The 17,481-nt window shown below is 42.9% G+C and overlaps 1 protein-coding gene across 3 annotated transcripts in view; it reads left to right on the top strand.

The window, feature by feature from the left end:
* Positions 1-17,481, top strand: part of LOC140713763 (cadherin-12-like) — a 421,855-nt gene that overhangs the window by 128,296 nt on the left and 276,078 nt on the right. For all 3 annotated transcript variants that reach the window (XM_073024264.1, XM_073024265.1, XM_073024263.1), the window contains exon 3: positions 12,030-12,324. In XM_073024264.1, the coding sequence (XP_072880365.1) occupies positions 12,030-12,324 (295 nt within the window). The remainder of the gene's footprint in view (positions 1-12,029; positions 12,325-17,481) is intronic.

Below are 17,481 nucleotides of genomic sequence, written 5' to 3'. Positions count from 1 at the left end.
GCCAGTCTGAAAAAATCACTAAGCAATTACCATCAATAGATCACTTGCAGTACTCGAGGAACAACACACTGGACCATTGTTATACCACCATCCAGAATGCCTACCGTGCTGTTCCACACCCTCACTTCTGGAAGTCTGATCACCTGGCTGTACTTCTGCTCCCTGAGTATAGGCAGAGACTGAAGACTGCAGCACCAGTAGTGAGGACCAAGAAGGTATGGACAAGAGAAGCACAGGAGTGCCTACAGGACTGCTTTGAATTGGTGGACTGGACTCTGGTGGACTGGAGATTCATCTTCAAACCTTGATGAGTATGCTGCAGTTGTTACTGACTTCATTAAAACCTGTGTGGATGAGTGTGTACCTACAAAGACTTACTGTACATTCCCAAACCAAAAGCCGTGGATGAACCAGGAGGTTCGTCATCTGCTGAAGGCTAGATCTGTGGCATTCAAGTCCGGTAACCCAGGCCTGTACCAGAATACCGGGTATGATTTGCAGAGGGCTATTTCAAGGGTGAAGAGACAATTCTGAATGAGGTTGGAGGCGACATCAGATGCACGGCAACTCTGGCAGGGTCTGCAAGACATTACTTCCTGCAAAGTGAAACCCAATTGCATGAATGGCAGCGATGCTTCACTACCAGATGAACTCAACGCCTTGTATGCATGCTTTGAAATGGAGAACACAACTACAGCTGTGAAGATCCCTGCTGCACATGATGACCCTGTGATCACCGTCTCAGAGGCCGATGTTAGACTGTCTTTAAAGAGAGGCAGAAGGTTGCAATAGAGTACCTGGTAAGGCTCTGAAAACGTGTGTCAACCAACTGACGGGAGTATTCAAAGCCAATTTCAACCTCTCACTGCTCCTGGCAGAAATTCCCACTTCCTTCAAAAAGGCAACAATTACTAGTGCCTAAGAAGAATAATGTGAACTTCCTTAATGATTATTACCCAGTAGCACTCACATTTACAGTGATGAAATGCTTTGAGAGGTTAATCATGACTAGACTGAATTCGTGCCTCAGCAAGGACCTGGACCCATTGCAATTTGCCTTTCACCACAATAGGTCAATGGTAGATGCAATCTTAATGACTTTTCACACAGCTTTAGACCACCTGAACGACACAAACACCTATGTCAGGATGCTGTTCATCAACTATAGTTCAGCATTTAATGCCATCATTTCCACAATCCTGATTGAGAATTTACAGAACCTGGACCTCTGTGCCTCCCTTTGCAATTGGATCTTTGACTTCATCACCGGAAGACCACAATCTGTGCTGATTGGTGATAACATTTTCTCCTCGCTGACGATCAACACTGGTGCACCTCAGGAGAGTACGCTTAGCCCACTGCTCTACTTTCTATATACCCATGATTGTGTGGCAAGACATAGCTCAAATACCATCTGTAAATTTCCTGATGATACAACCATTGTTGGTAAAATCTCAGGTGGTGATGAGAGAGCGTACAGGAGTGAGATATGCCAACTAGTGAAGTGGTGTCGCAACAACAACCTGGCCCTCAACATTAGTAAGACGAACGAGCTGATTGTGGACTTCAGAAAGGGTAAGATGAAAGAATACATTCCAATCTTCATAGAGGGACCAAAAGTGGAGAGAGTGAGCAGTTTCAAGTTCCTGGGTATCAAGATCTCTGAGGATCTAACCTGGTCCCAACATATCGATGCAGTTATAAAAAAGGCAAGACAGCGACTATACATCACTAGGAGTTTGAGGAGATTTGGTATGTCAAAGAATGCATTCGAAAACTTCTATAGTTGTACCGTGGAGAATGTTCTGACAGGCTGCATCACTGTTCGCTATGGAGAGGCCACTGTGCAGGACTGAAAGAAGCTACAGAGGGTTGTAAATTTAGTCGGCTCCATCTTGGGTACTAACCTACAAGGTACCCAGGACATCTTCAAGGAGCAGTGCCTCAGAAAGGCAGCATCCACTATTAAGGAGCCCCAGCTCTTCTCTCACTGTTACCACTAGGTTGGAGGTACAGAAGCCTGAAGACACACACCCAGCGATTCAGGAATAGCTTCTTCCCTTCTGCCATCTGATTCATAAATGGACATTGTACCCTTGAACACGACCTCAATTTCTTAATATTTTTTTTGCACTATTTCTAATCTATTCAATATACCTATACTGTAATTGATCTACTTTTTAAATTTTTTATTATTATTTTATTTTATTTCTTCTATATTATGTATTGCATTGAACTGCATCATGACAGATGTTGATAATAAACCTGATTCTGATTCTGAGAGGTGTCTCCAGTGCTGCCTCCACGAAATCCTACAGACTCTTTAGTGTGATAATTGAGCAATATTCAACAACCCCTTCCAGTCTGATTTGCCTGGCATTGAGACTTTAACCCAATCATCCAGCAGCAGTGGGCAGATTATCAGATTCTTGAAACAGGCACTGCACCCCATGCTCTGTCACTGCAAGAAATTACCAAGTCAAAATCCTTTCATGGATGTTCTATTATTTCATGGATATTCTTTCTGATCTGTTATTAATTAAAATGGAAAAGGTGTGTCACCTGTCCACACTGTTGAATATCATTTATTCTATCAACAACATCTATGTTTGTTGCTATGGACTCCTATGCTGGCTCGAATGAACTCCAGTGAAAGCCAGTCTTAAGCAGTCTTGGTAACAGGTTCTCACTATCCCTATTGTCTATCCTCTTCATCATTTGAAGTCCATGTGTTGGATCTCCTCTCAGTTTCACTTGTTCCAACAACTGCAATGCCATGCTCTCCATTCTCCTCATCCCTGGATCTTTGTTAGATTTGCAGGCTAAGACAAGCAGGATACCATGAATCTTTTCTGGGGATTGTGTGGATTAGGTCAATGGTATCTAGAGATCCAAAAAAAAGAATGGGAAGAAATCTAATTAAAATGTACACATTTCTTTCTGGGATCAACAAGCAAGTTGCAGACCAGGGGAACCACAATCTCAGAATAAGGGCTGTAGTGTTCTCGCACAGGTGTTAAAACTCTGAACTAAACACCAAGTATAAACCAGTTAATGAGGCACGATCCCAGTAAGATTAACCGTTTACTGTTCACTCTTCCACATTTAATGTATGGTGAAAACTATTGATAAAACAATACAAAATATATACAGTATTTGTTTCCTTCTTGGCATCACATTTACATCATAAATTCTTGCAAAAATAAAACTACAACAAACTATATTACATTAAAGTACAACATATGGTCAGAATCTACCTACGCCATCAACTACTTTAAATACACTTCAACACAAACTATTTGCAACTCTTTAAATAACAAAGAACATAAACTTTATCAACCATCATTACTTTTAACAGAATCAGCGTTAACATTTTTACTTCAACATATCGATTATCTTATGAACTTACGGCGTTGCTTCTATGATGTTTCTAATGCGTAGAAAGAAAACTTTTCTCGTGCTGATCCTGCACACACAAGCCCCCTCCTTCCTGTTTCTCCAAACCGGTATTTTCCCACAAGACACAGCAAAAACGGATGTGATGTCATCGCTTACCGCGATATATCACAGACAACGAATTTACTTTCAACAACCTTAACTTTAACTAGAAAACAATTACAAACGAATTACTAAAGCAAAAATATAATAAACTAAATGAATGCCTTAAGGGCAACACAAGGGCTATTCTATATTTAACGCATGCAGAGTATGGTAAATTTTTGGAATTTTTTACTTAAGACTATATAAATTCAGTCGTCAGGTTCTCTTAAATCAGAGATTGACTGATTCTGGATATTAAAGTGATAGTAGAGAAAAGCATATCAAATAAGAAGATCAACTATTTTTGGATGAATGGCAAAACAGACTTGAAGGGCTGAGGGGTCCACTACTGTTCTTATTTGTTATGCTCTGATGTAATATCCTTTCTGTAGTTCACCATGCCACCAAGTTTAGTGACATTAGCAAACATTACAATTTAACCCTGGAGATATAGCATGTATATTGTAAGTCCAAGAGACTGACAGTGTAACCATCCCTTAGGAATTCTAATGTATGCTTGCTTTCAGACTAAGAAAATCTTTTACTTCTACTCTCTGTTTTTGTTTTGTTTTCTTTTTCTATGTTGTTGCAGACCCCCGTATTGCATTGGCTTCTATGTTGATGACCAGCCAATTTTGTGAGCTGTTATCAAATGATCTTTAATGTCCTTCTCCACAACATAAGCCACATCTCCCTCACCAAATTTCTGTGTAGCGTCATCAGAAATTTCTGATGACGCTAGAGCATTATGTACTTACTTACTTATTAAGATACGGTGTGGACTAGCCCTTTCAGCTCTTCACGCTGCACCACCCAGCAACCCCCAAATTAATCCTAGCCTACTCACAGGACAATTTACAATGACTGATTAATCTCCCAATCAGTATGTCTTTGGACTGTGGGAGGGAACCGAAGCAACCAGAGGAAACCCATGTGCTCATGGAGAGAACATACAAGCTACTTACGGACAGCAATGGGACTTCAGTTATAATCATTAGCTCAGTTCATTGAGTAATGATTTGATCTGTATGAACAGAATGCAAGACAAGCATTTCACTGTATCACAGTATGTGACAATACTAAACACCCGAAGCCCAATAAATTAGATGTGACACAACAAGCTAGTTGCTGGAAGATCTCAGCAGATCAGGTTGGAGGAGCTCAGTGGGTCATGCTGGTGTCTCTGAACGAGCCTTGATTTTCTTTTAACAAATCCATCCTGGCTTTCTTTTATCAATTTCCTTTTGACCACGTGATATTGATTTCTGCCTTTGTTTATAGTTTCCCCATCATCAAGATTATTCTGACTGGATTGTCGTTACTGGATTAATTTCTGTACCTTCTTTAGAACATGCGTCTAACTTCTATAACTTTCTGAAAGCAGGATTCACTAAATTTAAGATGATTGGATGTTTATGGTCAGAGCTTCTGAAATCCCCTCCTTTATCAACAGGATCAACTGGCTTATCTACTTTAAGAGAAACCAAATTCAACACTCTTCTGTAACTGTTTCTCTTCACCGTTTATGTAATTGATATTCCAGTCTATACTGTTATTTTTTTTGCAATTTCTCTGCTAATTTGTTCCTTCGTATTATTCCAAAAATGAGAACCACAGAACAGTTCCAGTAGTGGAATCATACCTCTATTGTTTCTTAGCTTTAAAAAAGATAAGATACTTTCCTTGATTATTTCAGAACATTATTTCCCTCTCCACTGCTGCAATATTCTCCAAAGTCATTACTACATATTTCCCTCATTTCTTCCCTTCTCAGTCTACCCAGCAATATGTAGAACTAATCCCTGTTCTCATTTTAGCCAGGGCTTTACTGTTTCTGTTATGTTTTGCCACTTCAAAACATTAAAACTAATTGAAAACAAAACAAGGAGCTAGTGAATAAATATGTGTACTCTGTCACTCTCATCATTGTCGGATTTTTCATCAGCAACATGCAGATTAGTATTCTTTTTGAAACTGCTACTGGACTATCCTTATTTCTTCCCTGTGCATGCAGTCCATTTACTTTCGTCTACCCAATACGCTCTTTGAATGTGTTCTACTTTGTTTCATTTTTTGCAAGTTTCACCATTAAATCAGCATTTGTCTAGTATATGTGAATCCCTGCCAAATGATAAGAATATTTGTTCAGCCAGGCCAGCTTCTGTTTTGATGTTGCAATTTTGTTTATGCTCACTTTCTTTCCTGACTGCAACTCTGTGTTATTTTCATTGATACAGTAATTTCAATCGCCCTTTTAAATGTAAGTTGTGCTTCAGGTAAGATACATCTTTGAATGCTTTCTTACAAGATTCCACAATCTGAACACTCTCTCAGTGCAAACACAAGAAAATCTGCAGATGCTGGAAATTCAAGCAATGCACACAAAATGCTGGTGGAACGCAGCAGGCCAGGCAGCATCTGTAGGAAGAAGTACAGTCGACGTTTTGGGCTGCAACCCTTCGTCAGGACTAACGGGAAAAAGAGATAGTAAGAGATTGGAAAGTGGGAGGGGGAAGGGGAGACCCAAAATGATAGGAGAACACAGGAGGGGGAGGAATGAAGCTAAGAGCTGGGAAGTTGGTTGGCAAAAGGGATACAAGGCTGAAGAACGGGGGAGTATCATAGGATGGAAGGCCTTGGGAGAAAGAAAGGGGGAGGGGAGAACCAGAGGAAGATGGAGAACAGGCAAGGAGTTATTGTGAGAGGGAACAAAAGAAGAAAAAAATTAAAAATTAGGGATGCATATTAAGCCCAGCATTGAATTGGCGATGCTTGGACAATCTCTTCAAATCAGCCATGTACTCTGAAATGCACACCCCATCCTTTTGATTCTGCTTATAAAACCTAAGGCGTTCTTCGATCAGCAATGGTTTTGGTTCAAAATGTTCATTCATTACTTTTACAGTATCAGCAAAGTTCATTTTGGCTGGTTTGGTTGGAGCAGTTAAACTTCTAAGCCAACTGTATGCTTGTAAATCAATGCAGTCAGCAAAATTGGCACTCACTTCTCATTGGCTATTTCATTTGCTTCAAAATACTGCTCAGTTTAGATGAATCAGGTATCCATTGAGCAATTGAAGACCCCCATCTTCCAGAGTCGCCAGCCTATTCTGCTTTTCTTTAAACATATAGTTATTATCAGCTGGCACTCACTGTTTATGAAAATATGAATTCTTCCATTTTCTACCTTTTTTAAAAAAACTCTCAATTGTCTTACAAAGTACACTGCAGATGCTGTGGTCAAATGAAGACATACAAAAAAGCTGGATGAACTCAGCAGGTTGGATGCTGCCCGAACTGCTGAGTTCATCCTGCTTTTCTGTACGTCTCAATTGTCTTTCCTTTTGTGAAGAAAACATGTTGCACCAAAGGCGGAAACATCCTGCTCTGCTTTTTTTTTTATCTTGACCATTTTTTGCTGTGCTTTTGCAAACTTGAGTATCTCACTGCAAGGTAGTTGCCTCAGATTCATTTTAAAAGTACCTCATCACCTCTGTTATATTTTGTAACTTCAAAACATTACAACTAATTGAAAGCAAAGCAAAGTGCAAGGAGATAAACAAGTACACTTTGTTTTCACTTTAAGTGAGGCAGTGCCGTGATGACGTATGCCATTTACTTACTTTTACAAAATAACCTACAATGCATACTGTTAACAACAAAGAATGCTTAATCAAAAAATATATCTACAATATTACTCAAATATTACTGAACGATTAAATGCACAGCAGGCTGAGTCTGTGGTAAAGAAGGCAAATTCTATGTTGGCATTTATATCAAGAGGAATAGAACATAAAAACAAGGAGATAATGCTGAAGTCAGGCCTCGCTTGGAGTATTTTCAACAGTTTTGGGCACTCTATTTCAGAAAGGATGTGTTGTCATTGGAGAGAGTCCAGAGGAGGTTCACAAGGATGATTCCGGGAATGAAGGGATTAACATATGAGGAGCGTTTGGCAACTTTGGGCCCATACTCACTGGAATTTAGAAGAATGTGGGAGGATCTCATTGAAATCTACCGAATGTTTAAGGTTTTAGATAGGGTGGATGTGGAGAGAACGTTTCCTGTGGGTGAGTATCCAGATCTAGAGGGCAGAGCCGCAAAATTTGGAACAGAAGTAAGGAGGAATTTACTTCTTTACTTTAGACCCTTTAGAACAGCAGTAAGAAGGAATTTTTTTTTTAGCTAGAGAGTAGTAAATCTGTGGAAAGCTCTGTCACAGGCTGTGGTGGAAGCTGATACTTTCCTGATCAGTGAGGGCTTCAAAGGATATGGTGAGAAGGCAGGTGTATGGGGTTGAGTGGGCTCCAGGCTCAGCCATGATGGAATGATGGAGCAAAATTGATGGGCTGAATGGCCTAGTTCTGCTCCTATGTCTTATGGTTTTATGCCATTGGGTTAGAGGCTACCCAGATGGAATATGAAATGTTGATCTTCCAATGTGAGAACGGCCTCATTGTATCAGAAGAGGATGTCATGGGCTGACATGTTGAAATTGGTACGGGCCATGGAATGAAAATGGTTGGCCACTGAGAAATCCTGGTTGTTATGTATGGGGTGAAGGTGCTCAGTGAGTTCATTTTCATTCTGGTATGTCCTAACTTGGGGTGGGGGGGGGGGAGGAGAGAGAGAAGAGAGGAGGAGGAGGAGGAGGAGGAGGAGGAGGAGGAGAGAGAGTGAGTTTGAGTTCTTTCTGTCTCATGGTTAAATGGGAATGATTGGGACATATTCAGTCCAATTCACAGTACCTAAAAGTCTATGCAGACATTGCACACAATCCAGCACGACAAAAAAAAAATAGTTTTTTTATGAGTCTTCTGGAAAAAAAGAGTCTTTTAAGAGACTGTTATATAGGTACATGGAGCTTATAAAAAATAGAGGACTATGCGGTAAGGTAATTCTAGGCAGTTTCTCGAGTTGGTTACATGGTTGGCACAACACTGTGGCCTGAAAGCCCTGTAATGTGTTGTAGATTTTTATGTTTCTACACTTTGATGTTTCATAAAGAAGTGACTGTCTTGAGCTGTTTTGAATTTTATACCAAAGTAAATCAAGGGAGTTAAGTTTTGTATTGGCTTATGTTGTGACTGTGAGAAAAGTCACCGGAGAGACACTGAAGCTGGTGAATATAGAAGTCTTTATTCAGCCAGACAAGCAGGAATCATACTGGAGACACTCTTGGAAGAAGAGGCCTCCCTGACCCAATATTACATGACATTTTTATATTCTAAAGATCAAAGGTAACTCCAGGACAATTCTATAGTTACAATGCATCCACAATGCTTTCTTTGAATTACATATAATTTACAAACACCTCCATCTTCACACTAACACCCAAAATGAATGTTAGTCTGGGCTGCATTCATGCATAACAGCCATCTGAGGTGAAATGAAGTGTTTTCTTTGATTACAATTAACCCCAGACTGCAACTCCAAGGACACCATTGTTTTGGCTACATTTTAAACTCATCTACAATCCATGTTCATGTCTGAAGACTGATTGCTGTTGAAACTAGCATTTGCCACAAATCATAACTCCAGAATACGCTCTAACAGCTTTTGTCAGTGAAAACTTACCACATGCGGAGTTCTGCATAAATTGATTTTAGTAAGAATGTATGAGGAAGAAGATTCTTGAAAACTAAGAAGCCAACAAAATGAGAAAGTCACAGAGTGATGTTTGGAATTGTTGGCCCAAAATGTTGACTCCTTCTTTACTCCTCTCCATCGATGCTGTCTGACCTGCTGAGTTCCTCCAGCATTTTGTCTGTGTTACTCTAGATTTCTACCATCCGCCGAACCTCTTGTCATTAAAATTTTCCTCAGTATTTGTTGTTTGAACACAAACTGATGAATCTCAATGTAATCATTGCAACGGTGACAAAATCATTGTTCCCTACCCTTTGAACAATTCCTTTACTTTTCCAAACAACACTCTTCCAATAAACATCATACCAAGATTCAGATGTTTGAAGTAACATCCTGTAAGGTCAAAATATCCTATTTTAAAATCTATCTCGAGATTTTCTAAGGTTATATAAATACTGTATAACATAAAATATTAATAATTAAAATTCTCCTGGTTATATTAATCAATGAAAATATTTGACATAAATGCTTTAAATGCTTGTGCATTGATATCCTAATGTGTAGTTGAAAGCTTCAGGTTTAGTTGAGACCCCAGTCCTTATCTATATATAATGAACATCTAAAAGTCATCTGATTGAGGAGTAAAGATGAAAAGCGTTAGTAATGGAGCCTGTTCCAATTTTAAATCAATGAGAGAAAAATAGGATCGACTTAATTACAGGATTTTGATCTTTTTTGCCAGTTCTTCTTCAGACTTTGTGTCCAGAGAGTACATCTCAACAAAGATCAATAAATTTGCTCACCACATTGTTTAGTACTGTAGTTGAACTGTTCATGGTATAACTGAGAGCAGCCAAAAAGACTATTTCACACTTAAGTCTCACCTCCCAGGGAACTCATGGCTTTGGAATTGGATTTTTTGCTGGCTGGCTTTTAATATGGCACTTTAATCTATTTACTGATTGTATGTTTGAACAAAGATCACAGTTAATTCTGACATTGACTAGTATTATACCAACAGTTGGATAGCCGCACTCTTGTTTTAAAATGCAAGTGGTTGTATGGCTTAATGTCTAAGATTTAGCTCCATTGTAATACCAAGCCTGATTTTAACTCTTAATGGTATCTTAATAAAGTGGATTCCTGTTAATTTGGACACATTGGGACCCATACATTTTAGCCCGATTAAGCTGCTACCCCAATTAGCCATTTTCATGGAAATAGTTAAAAAGGATATAAAAAGGACAAACTGAGTAATAAATTATGTATTTAAATGAAATATAGAACAAATTAGAACACTACCAATACTACTACGGTACTATAAAACTGTGTATTAATTCCTCATACTTATCGATGGAGGAATTGATTTATGTTGTGTTCTTTTGACTGCAAATGAACAATATCAGTGCAGATACCTAGTGCAGATAATGGACTGCCTTTAAACAATGCTGTTGACAATTGTATACACCAAATTTTAATTTTAACTTTAACATTCAAGATGATTTTCGATACCTTCAAATTCTTAGCATTTCCTAACTTGTCGAAATAGTGAAATAGTTTACTTTCTCTCCCAGCCATTTCTAGCATCTCCAAGCTTGACTGTTTGAAAGAGCAGTGAGCAAAAAGGTTCTGAATTGTATCGCTGCTTATTTCTCACCAGCTAGCAGTGACAAAAATTGCAACTTTTTGAAGACAGATACACGTGACTAACTCTTTGAAAACTGTTTGCTTGCGACGTTGCAGTGTCGAACAGCCTCATAAGTGCATTTGATTGATGCTAGTTAGAAACTGGCAACAGTTTGCTGATCCAATTAAGCGGCTTATTTTCCCAAAGAAACAAAGGGGAATTTGGCTATTTGCTCGATTAGTTTTTGCTCTTTAAGAGAAGTTTCAGAGGAGCGACTGTCCCGATTAACCGGTGGCCCAATTAACCAGAATCCACTGTATTATGGATCATCTCTTTTTTAAGAGAGCTTTTCTTTTGGATTGTCCTAGAACACAATGATTATGGAAATTAAGCTCAAAATTTCAAAAGGTTTCAATAGGTACATTCAACGTCAGAGAAATGTATACAATAAACATCCTGAAATTCTTTTTTTTTGCAAGCATCCACGAAAACAGAGGAGTGCCCCAAAGAATGAAGAATGAACATTTATTATCTAACATAATAAATAAATGTTAGAACCCCAAAGCCCCACTCCCAGCCCCACACCCCACGCATAAGAGCGAAGCTACTTCCCTTCCCCCACACCCCCACCAGCAAAATAGCAATGGCACTCCCCTCTGAGCACTCAAGCGTGCAGCAAAGCATCAATAAAGACACAGACTTGCAGTACCCCAAGGACGACGCGTTCACCTGGTATTCAACATACCACAGGCTCACTCTCTCCCTAATAAGGGAAAAAGAAGTGTCCCTGTTTCACAGTGAAAGAGGGAACATCACAAAACAACTGGCTGACTTATGGTGTTAAAAGTCTGCAAACTTCATTCATTTGTAGAATTTGTTCATTTTGCTATAGTAAGCTGGGAGATATTTGTTCAATGAGCATAATCTATGTCTTTTGGAGACAGAAGAGACTGCAGATGCTGGAATCTGGAGCAATATGTAATGCTTTGGAAAAACTCCTTTGGAGATGCTTCTGTAGAAGGAAAGGAATTGTTGATGTTTCTGGTCGAAAACCTACTTCAAAGCCAGTTAATAATTTCTTCCCACCCACAGATGCTGCTCTTCCCATTGAGTTCTGTCATCAGATTGTTTGCTAATTTATTACTTGACCTTGGAACTCCTTAACTGTTAGATCACATGTTCTTTTTTTCAGAAATATAGAGTTACCAAATAGAATCTATATTTGGTTTTACCAGTTCCACTTTAATAACCTTTGATTTCTGTGTTGGCCCAGCTGCACTCTGACCTGGACAATGGAGATGGCTCTGTAACGTACACTCTCTTGGGCCAAGGAGCTGGCTCGATTTTCACCATTGATGAGATAACGGGGGACATTCATGCAATAAAGAGTCTGGATCGAGAAGAAAAGTCTTTCTATGTTCTACGTGCGCAGGCCGTGGATACAGAAACTAGAAGACCTGTGGAGCCCGAATCTGAGTTTATCATTAAGGTTCAAGATATTAATGACAATGAACCAAGGTTTCTGGATGGGCCTTATGTTGCTAAGGTCCCGGAAATGTCTCCTGCTGGTAAGTAGAATAAGATTACGATAATAGCTACCAAGTTTGAATATTATTTTAATTTGCTAATGATTACCCTTTAACTGTTCAATTTCTGAGGGATCCTCAAAGTTTGAAAATATGTAATCAGACTAATCTCCTAAAAAGAAGATATTGTAACAGACAAGAAAATAGGTAAAGGAACAGGAATAGTCCACCTGCGACCTCTTAAACTCCCTGTGCTTTTGAAAAAGACAATCACAAATCTAATCTTAGCTTCAGTGCCACTTTCCTTCCTGCACCCCACTGGAACAAAAATATATGTCAACCTTGAATATGTGCAATGTTCAAAAACTCTCCGCCAAAAACAACTCTAAAGATTTGTGACCCTCTGAATGAAGAATTCCTCCTTATTTACATCTTAACTGAATACTGTAACCCCTTATACTGCAACAATGTCTTCTAGTTATAGACAGATCTAGGAGGGAAAACATCCCTCAGATTTACCATAACAACTCCATTTAGATTCTTACAAACTTCAATAAGGTCACCTATCATTTTCTTAAACTTGAGTGTCCATTGGCCTAACCTGCTTAATGTTCCTCAGAAAGCAACCACTTCATCTCAGGAATCAACCCAGTGAAGTTTCTTAGAATTTTTTTCAGATATGTTTATTGCTCCATAAGTGTAGACTGGGAAGTTACAAGTTAGGACTTCAACCCTTTTACAATAAATATGCTATTCATTTCTTCACTTTTGTTTCTTCTTTGTCGATGTCTTGAAATTCATAAAAGGAGTTTAAAAAAAAGGGGCTAGGATCAGTATTTCTCAGGTAACCTAGTGACCGATAAACTTCACTCATAAACCAGACCTTAGCCCAGACTGTTTGCATCTTCACAAATTCAGCAGACTAAAGCATGGAACATCAAGGGCACCCAGGTAGTGTATCAGTTAATGCAATGCTATTCCAAATTCAAATCTGGCACCGTCTGTAAGGAGTTTGCACCTTTTCCCCGTGAGCTGCATGGGTTTCCTTCCGATGCGCCAGCTTCCTCCCACAGTGCAGATAGTAGGGTAATCAGTCATTGTAAATTAACCAGTGATTAGGCTAGTGTTAACTAGTTGAGTTGCTGGGCTGTGCAGCTTGTTTGTATGAAAGGGCCTGTTCCATGCTGCATCTCTAAATAAATAAAGATAAGAAAGAAAGAAGGAAATAAGATAAAACAAACAGTGAACATAACAAAATGTCCTTTATATATCAATCTAGTGCAGGGCAGCCCCTGGGTAATGAATGGGTTCTGATTTGACAGAAGTCCTGAAGTCAATTTTTTCTGTGAGTCAACATTTACACAGAAATCACTCAATATGGTGACAACACCTCCACAGTATTGTAATGAATGATATCAGAAGTATGTAAAGAAGAATAATTACCAAAGGAGGAGGGAGAGCAAAAACTAGGGATAGGAATGAACATACGTAGATGCATCAGACTTCTGAATTCACTATTATTATGGGAGCTTGATCAGTAAGTTGGACATTCTTAATCTAGGCACATGAGTTCAAACTCAGACCTGCCTGTCAACTAAACAAGGTTTGGAATGGAGAGCGACCAATATTGTTGCATGTTTTTGGCACCAGCAATCTTAGATAAATGCCTCTCTCAATGATATGGATCTCTTCAATCCATGATTTGAAATGTTTACTCTTTTTTCCCCAATGTTCTGTTGAGTGTTTCCAGCATTTTCTCTTTTTATTACATAAAATAAGCTTGTGGTGACCCACTTCCCAGGGCACTCGAACCGGCTCACAAAGCGGCGCGCGCCGGCATTGTGGCAGGTCCCAAAGAGGGCGCCAAGCCTGCTTCACCAGCAAGGGGAAAAGCCCGCGCGCGGGACGGGACTGTGAATACGCGCCCCCTACAGCATTCCCGCCCGGGGAGGGCAGGATCAGGAAGGCTTTAAAGCGAGGCCGCGAAGTTTGAATAAACATCTTTTGTAACTGCAGCTCACCGACTCCGTGTCGTTATTTCAGCGCTGCATGTAGCACACCGCTACAATTGGTGACCCCGACGGCCCAAACGATATTTGGACCGGAGATGAACGACGCTGCATCTGTTCATGCAGTTTCGTTAAAACTGCCAAGCTTCTGGACGCTGCGACCTCACCTATGGTTCCAGCAAGCAGAAGCCCAATTCCACATTCGGCAGATAACCTTGGATACCACACGTTACTACTATGTGGTGAGCTCCCTCAACCAGGAGACAACCGCCCAGGTTGAGGAGTTCGTACAGTCGGCCCCAGAGCACAGCAAATACACGGAATTCAAAGCCGTGCTCATAAGGACTTTCGGACTCTCACGGCGTGAGCGAGCTGCACCTGGATGGTTTGGGAGACAGGCCACCGTCGGCTTTGATGAACGAGATGCTGTCCCTGGCCGGAGGTCACAAGCCCTGCCTCATGTTTGAGCAGGCATTCCTGGTGCAGCTGCCCGAGGACATACGCCTGCTGCTGCCTGACGCGGATTTCAGCGACCCCCAGAAGGTGGCGGCCCGGGCGGACGAGCTGTGGAAAGCCAAGAAGGTGAGTGGGGCGTCCGTTGCACAGATCACCAGGCCACACTCCCAGCAGCAAACCAGACCAGACCCGGCCGCAGAGCCCGCTAACCCCAGAGGCAGGGGTGAGGAGACCAATGAACAATGGTGCTTCTACCACCAGCGGTGGGGCGCAGAAAGCCGCTGCTGTAGCCCGCCCTGTAAGTTCCCGGGAAACGCCAGGGCCAGCCGCCGCTAATGGCTACGGTGGCTGGCCATTGGGATAGATTCCTGTATGTCTGGGACAAGCAGTCAGAACGCCGCTTTTTGGTCGACACCGGAGCCGAGATCAGCGTCTTACCTCCGACGAGTTACGACACCCGCAACAGAGAACTGGGTCCCACCCTGAGGGCCGCGAACAGCAGCACAGTAAGGACCTACGGCACCCGTACGGTGCGGCTACAGTTCGGCTCCAGCCGGTTCACGTGGGACTTCACACTGGCCGCCGTAGCCAAACCGCTCCTGGGAGCGGATTTTTTGCGAGCTCACAGCCTACTGGTCGACCTGCCCAGGAAGAGACTGGTCCACGCTGAGACTTTTCAAACGTTCTCCCTGGGTGAAGCCCAGTTGCCGGCCCCACACCTAGACTCCAACACGCTGTCCGACAACGACTTCACCAGAGTCCTGGTGGATTTCCTGTCGGTTCTAGCACCACAGTTCATGGCAGCCATGCCCAGCCACGGCATACAGCACCACATCCTGACACAAGGACCACCCCTCCACGCCCGTGCTCGAAGGCTTCCCCCGGACAAGCTCTGGCTGGCGAAGGAGGAGTTCAAGAGGATGGAGGAATTGGGGATCATACGGCGGTCTGACAGCCAATTGGCCTCCCCCCTGCACATGGTGCCAAAGCATCAGGGGGCTGGAGACCATGCGGCGACTACCGCAGGCTGAATGAGGCTACAACACCGGACCGCTACCCTGTGCCGCACATTCAGGACTTCGCAGCAAACCTGCAAGGCGCACGGATCTTCTCCAAGGTAGACCTCATCCGGGGATACCATCAAATCCCGATGCATCCGGATGACGTCCCCAAAACAGCACTCATCACCCCTTTAGGCATTTTCGAGTTCCTCCACATGCCGTTTGGCCTGAAGAATGCCGCACAGATGTTCCAGCGGTTAATGGACGTGGTGGGACGCGACCTGGACTTCACTTTCATCTATTTGGACGACATCCTCATAGCCAGCAGCAGTCGTCAGGAGCATCTGTCCCACCTCCGTCAACTCTATGCCCGACTGAGTGAATACGGCCTGACAATCAACCCGGCCAAATGCTAGTTCGGGCTCGACACCATCGACTTCCTGGGCCACAGGATTACTAAAGACAGGGCAACCCCTCTGCCCGCCAAGGTAGACGCGTTCCGCCATTTCCCCCGACCCAACACAATCAAAGGCCTTCAGGAATTCGTGGGTATGGTGAATTTCTACCACCGCTTCCTCCCCTCAGCAGCCCGAATCATGCGCCCCCCGTTCGCCCTGATGTCGGGTAAGGGCAAGGACATTACCTGGGACGAGGAGTCCGCCGCCGCTTTCATTAAAACCAAAGAAGCCTTGGCAAACACCACGATGATAGTGCACCCCAGAACGGACGTCCCTACCGCCCTCACAGTGGACACATCTAACACGGCTGTCGGTGGAGTGCTGGAGCAACTCATCGAGGGTCGCTGGCAACCCCAGCGTTTTTCAGCAAACACCTACGACCACCCGAGCTCAAATACAGTGCTTTTGACCGGGAACTGTTGGCGCTATACCTGGCAATCCGGCATTTCAGGTACTTCTTAGAAGGTAGGCCCTTCACCGCGTTCATGGACCACAAACCGCTTACCTTTGCGTTCACGAAAGCATCCGACCACTGGTCATCCCGCCAGCAGCGACATCTGTCCTACATCTCCGAATACACGACGGATGTCCGGCATGTCTCGGGAAAGGACAATGTCGTGGCGGACGCCCTCTCCCAGCCTAACATCCAAGCCCTGTCCCAGGGGGTAGACTATGAAGCATTGGCGGAGGCGCAGCAGGCAGACGAGGAGATCCCTAGTTACAGGACTGCAGTCTCCGGTTTGCAGCTCCAGGACCTCCCCGTAGGCCCAGGTCAGAGGACCCTACTCTGTGATGTCACCACCGGCCAACCCCGCCCCGTCGTTCCGGCAGCCTGGAGGCGGCGCATTTTCAACTCCATTCACAACTTAGCACACCCCTCCATCAGGACAACCGTCCGGATGGTCTCCAACAGGTTCGTTTGGCACGGACTCTGCAAGCAGGTCAGTGAATGGGCCAGAACGTGCATGCACTGCCAAACAGCCAAGGTGTAGTGGCACACCAAAGCTCTGCCACAGCAGATCCACCCTACCACCGGCGTTTCGACCACATTCATGTGGATATCATTGTGGGCCCCCTGCCAGAGTCGCGAGGAGCGCGGCACCTCCTGACTATCGTGGACCGGTTCACAAGATGGCCGGAGGCTGTCCCACTCACCGACACCACCTCCGAATCCTGCGCCCAAGCCCTGATTGCAATCTCGGTATCTCGCTTTGGTGTACCGGCCCACATTACCTCCGACAGAGGCGCCCAGTTCACCTCCAGCCTGTGGTCAGC

The sequence above is a fragment of the Hemitrygon akajei genome, chromosome 20, assembly GCF_048418815.1.
Source record: "Hemitrygon akajei chromosome 20, sHemAka1.3, whole genome shotgun sequence".
NCBI classification, from domain to species: Eukaryota; Metazoa; Chordata; class Chondrichthyes; order Myliobatiformes; family Dasyatidae; genus Hemitrygon; species Hemitrygon akajei.
The sequence above is the reverse complement of the archived record's forward strand: the minus strand, read 5'-3'. Positions and strand labels throughout refer to the sequence as shown.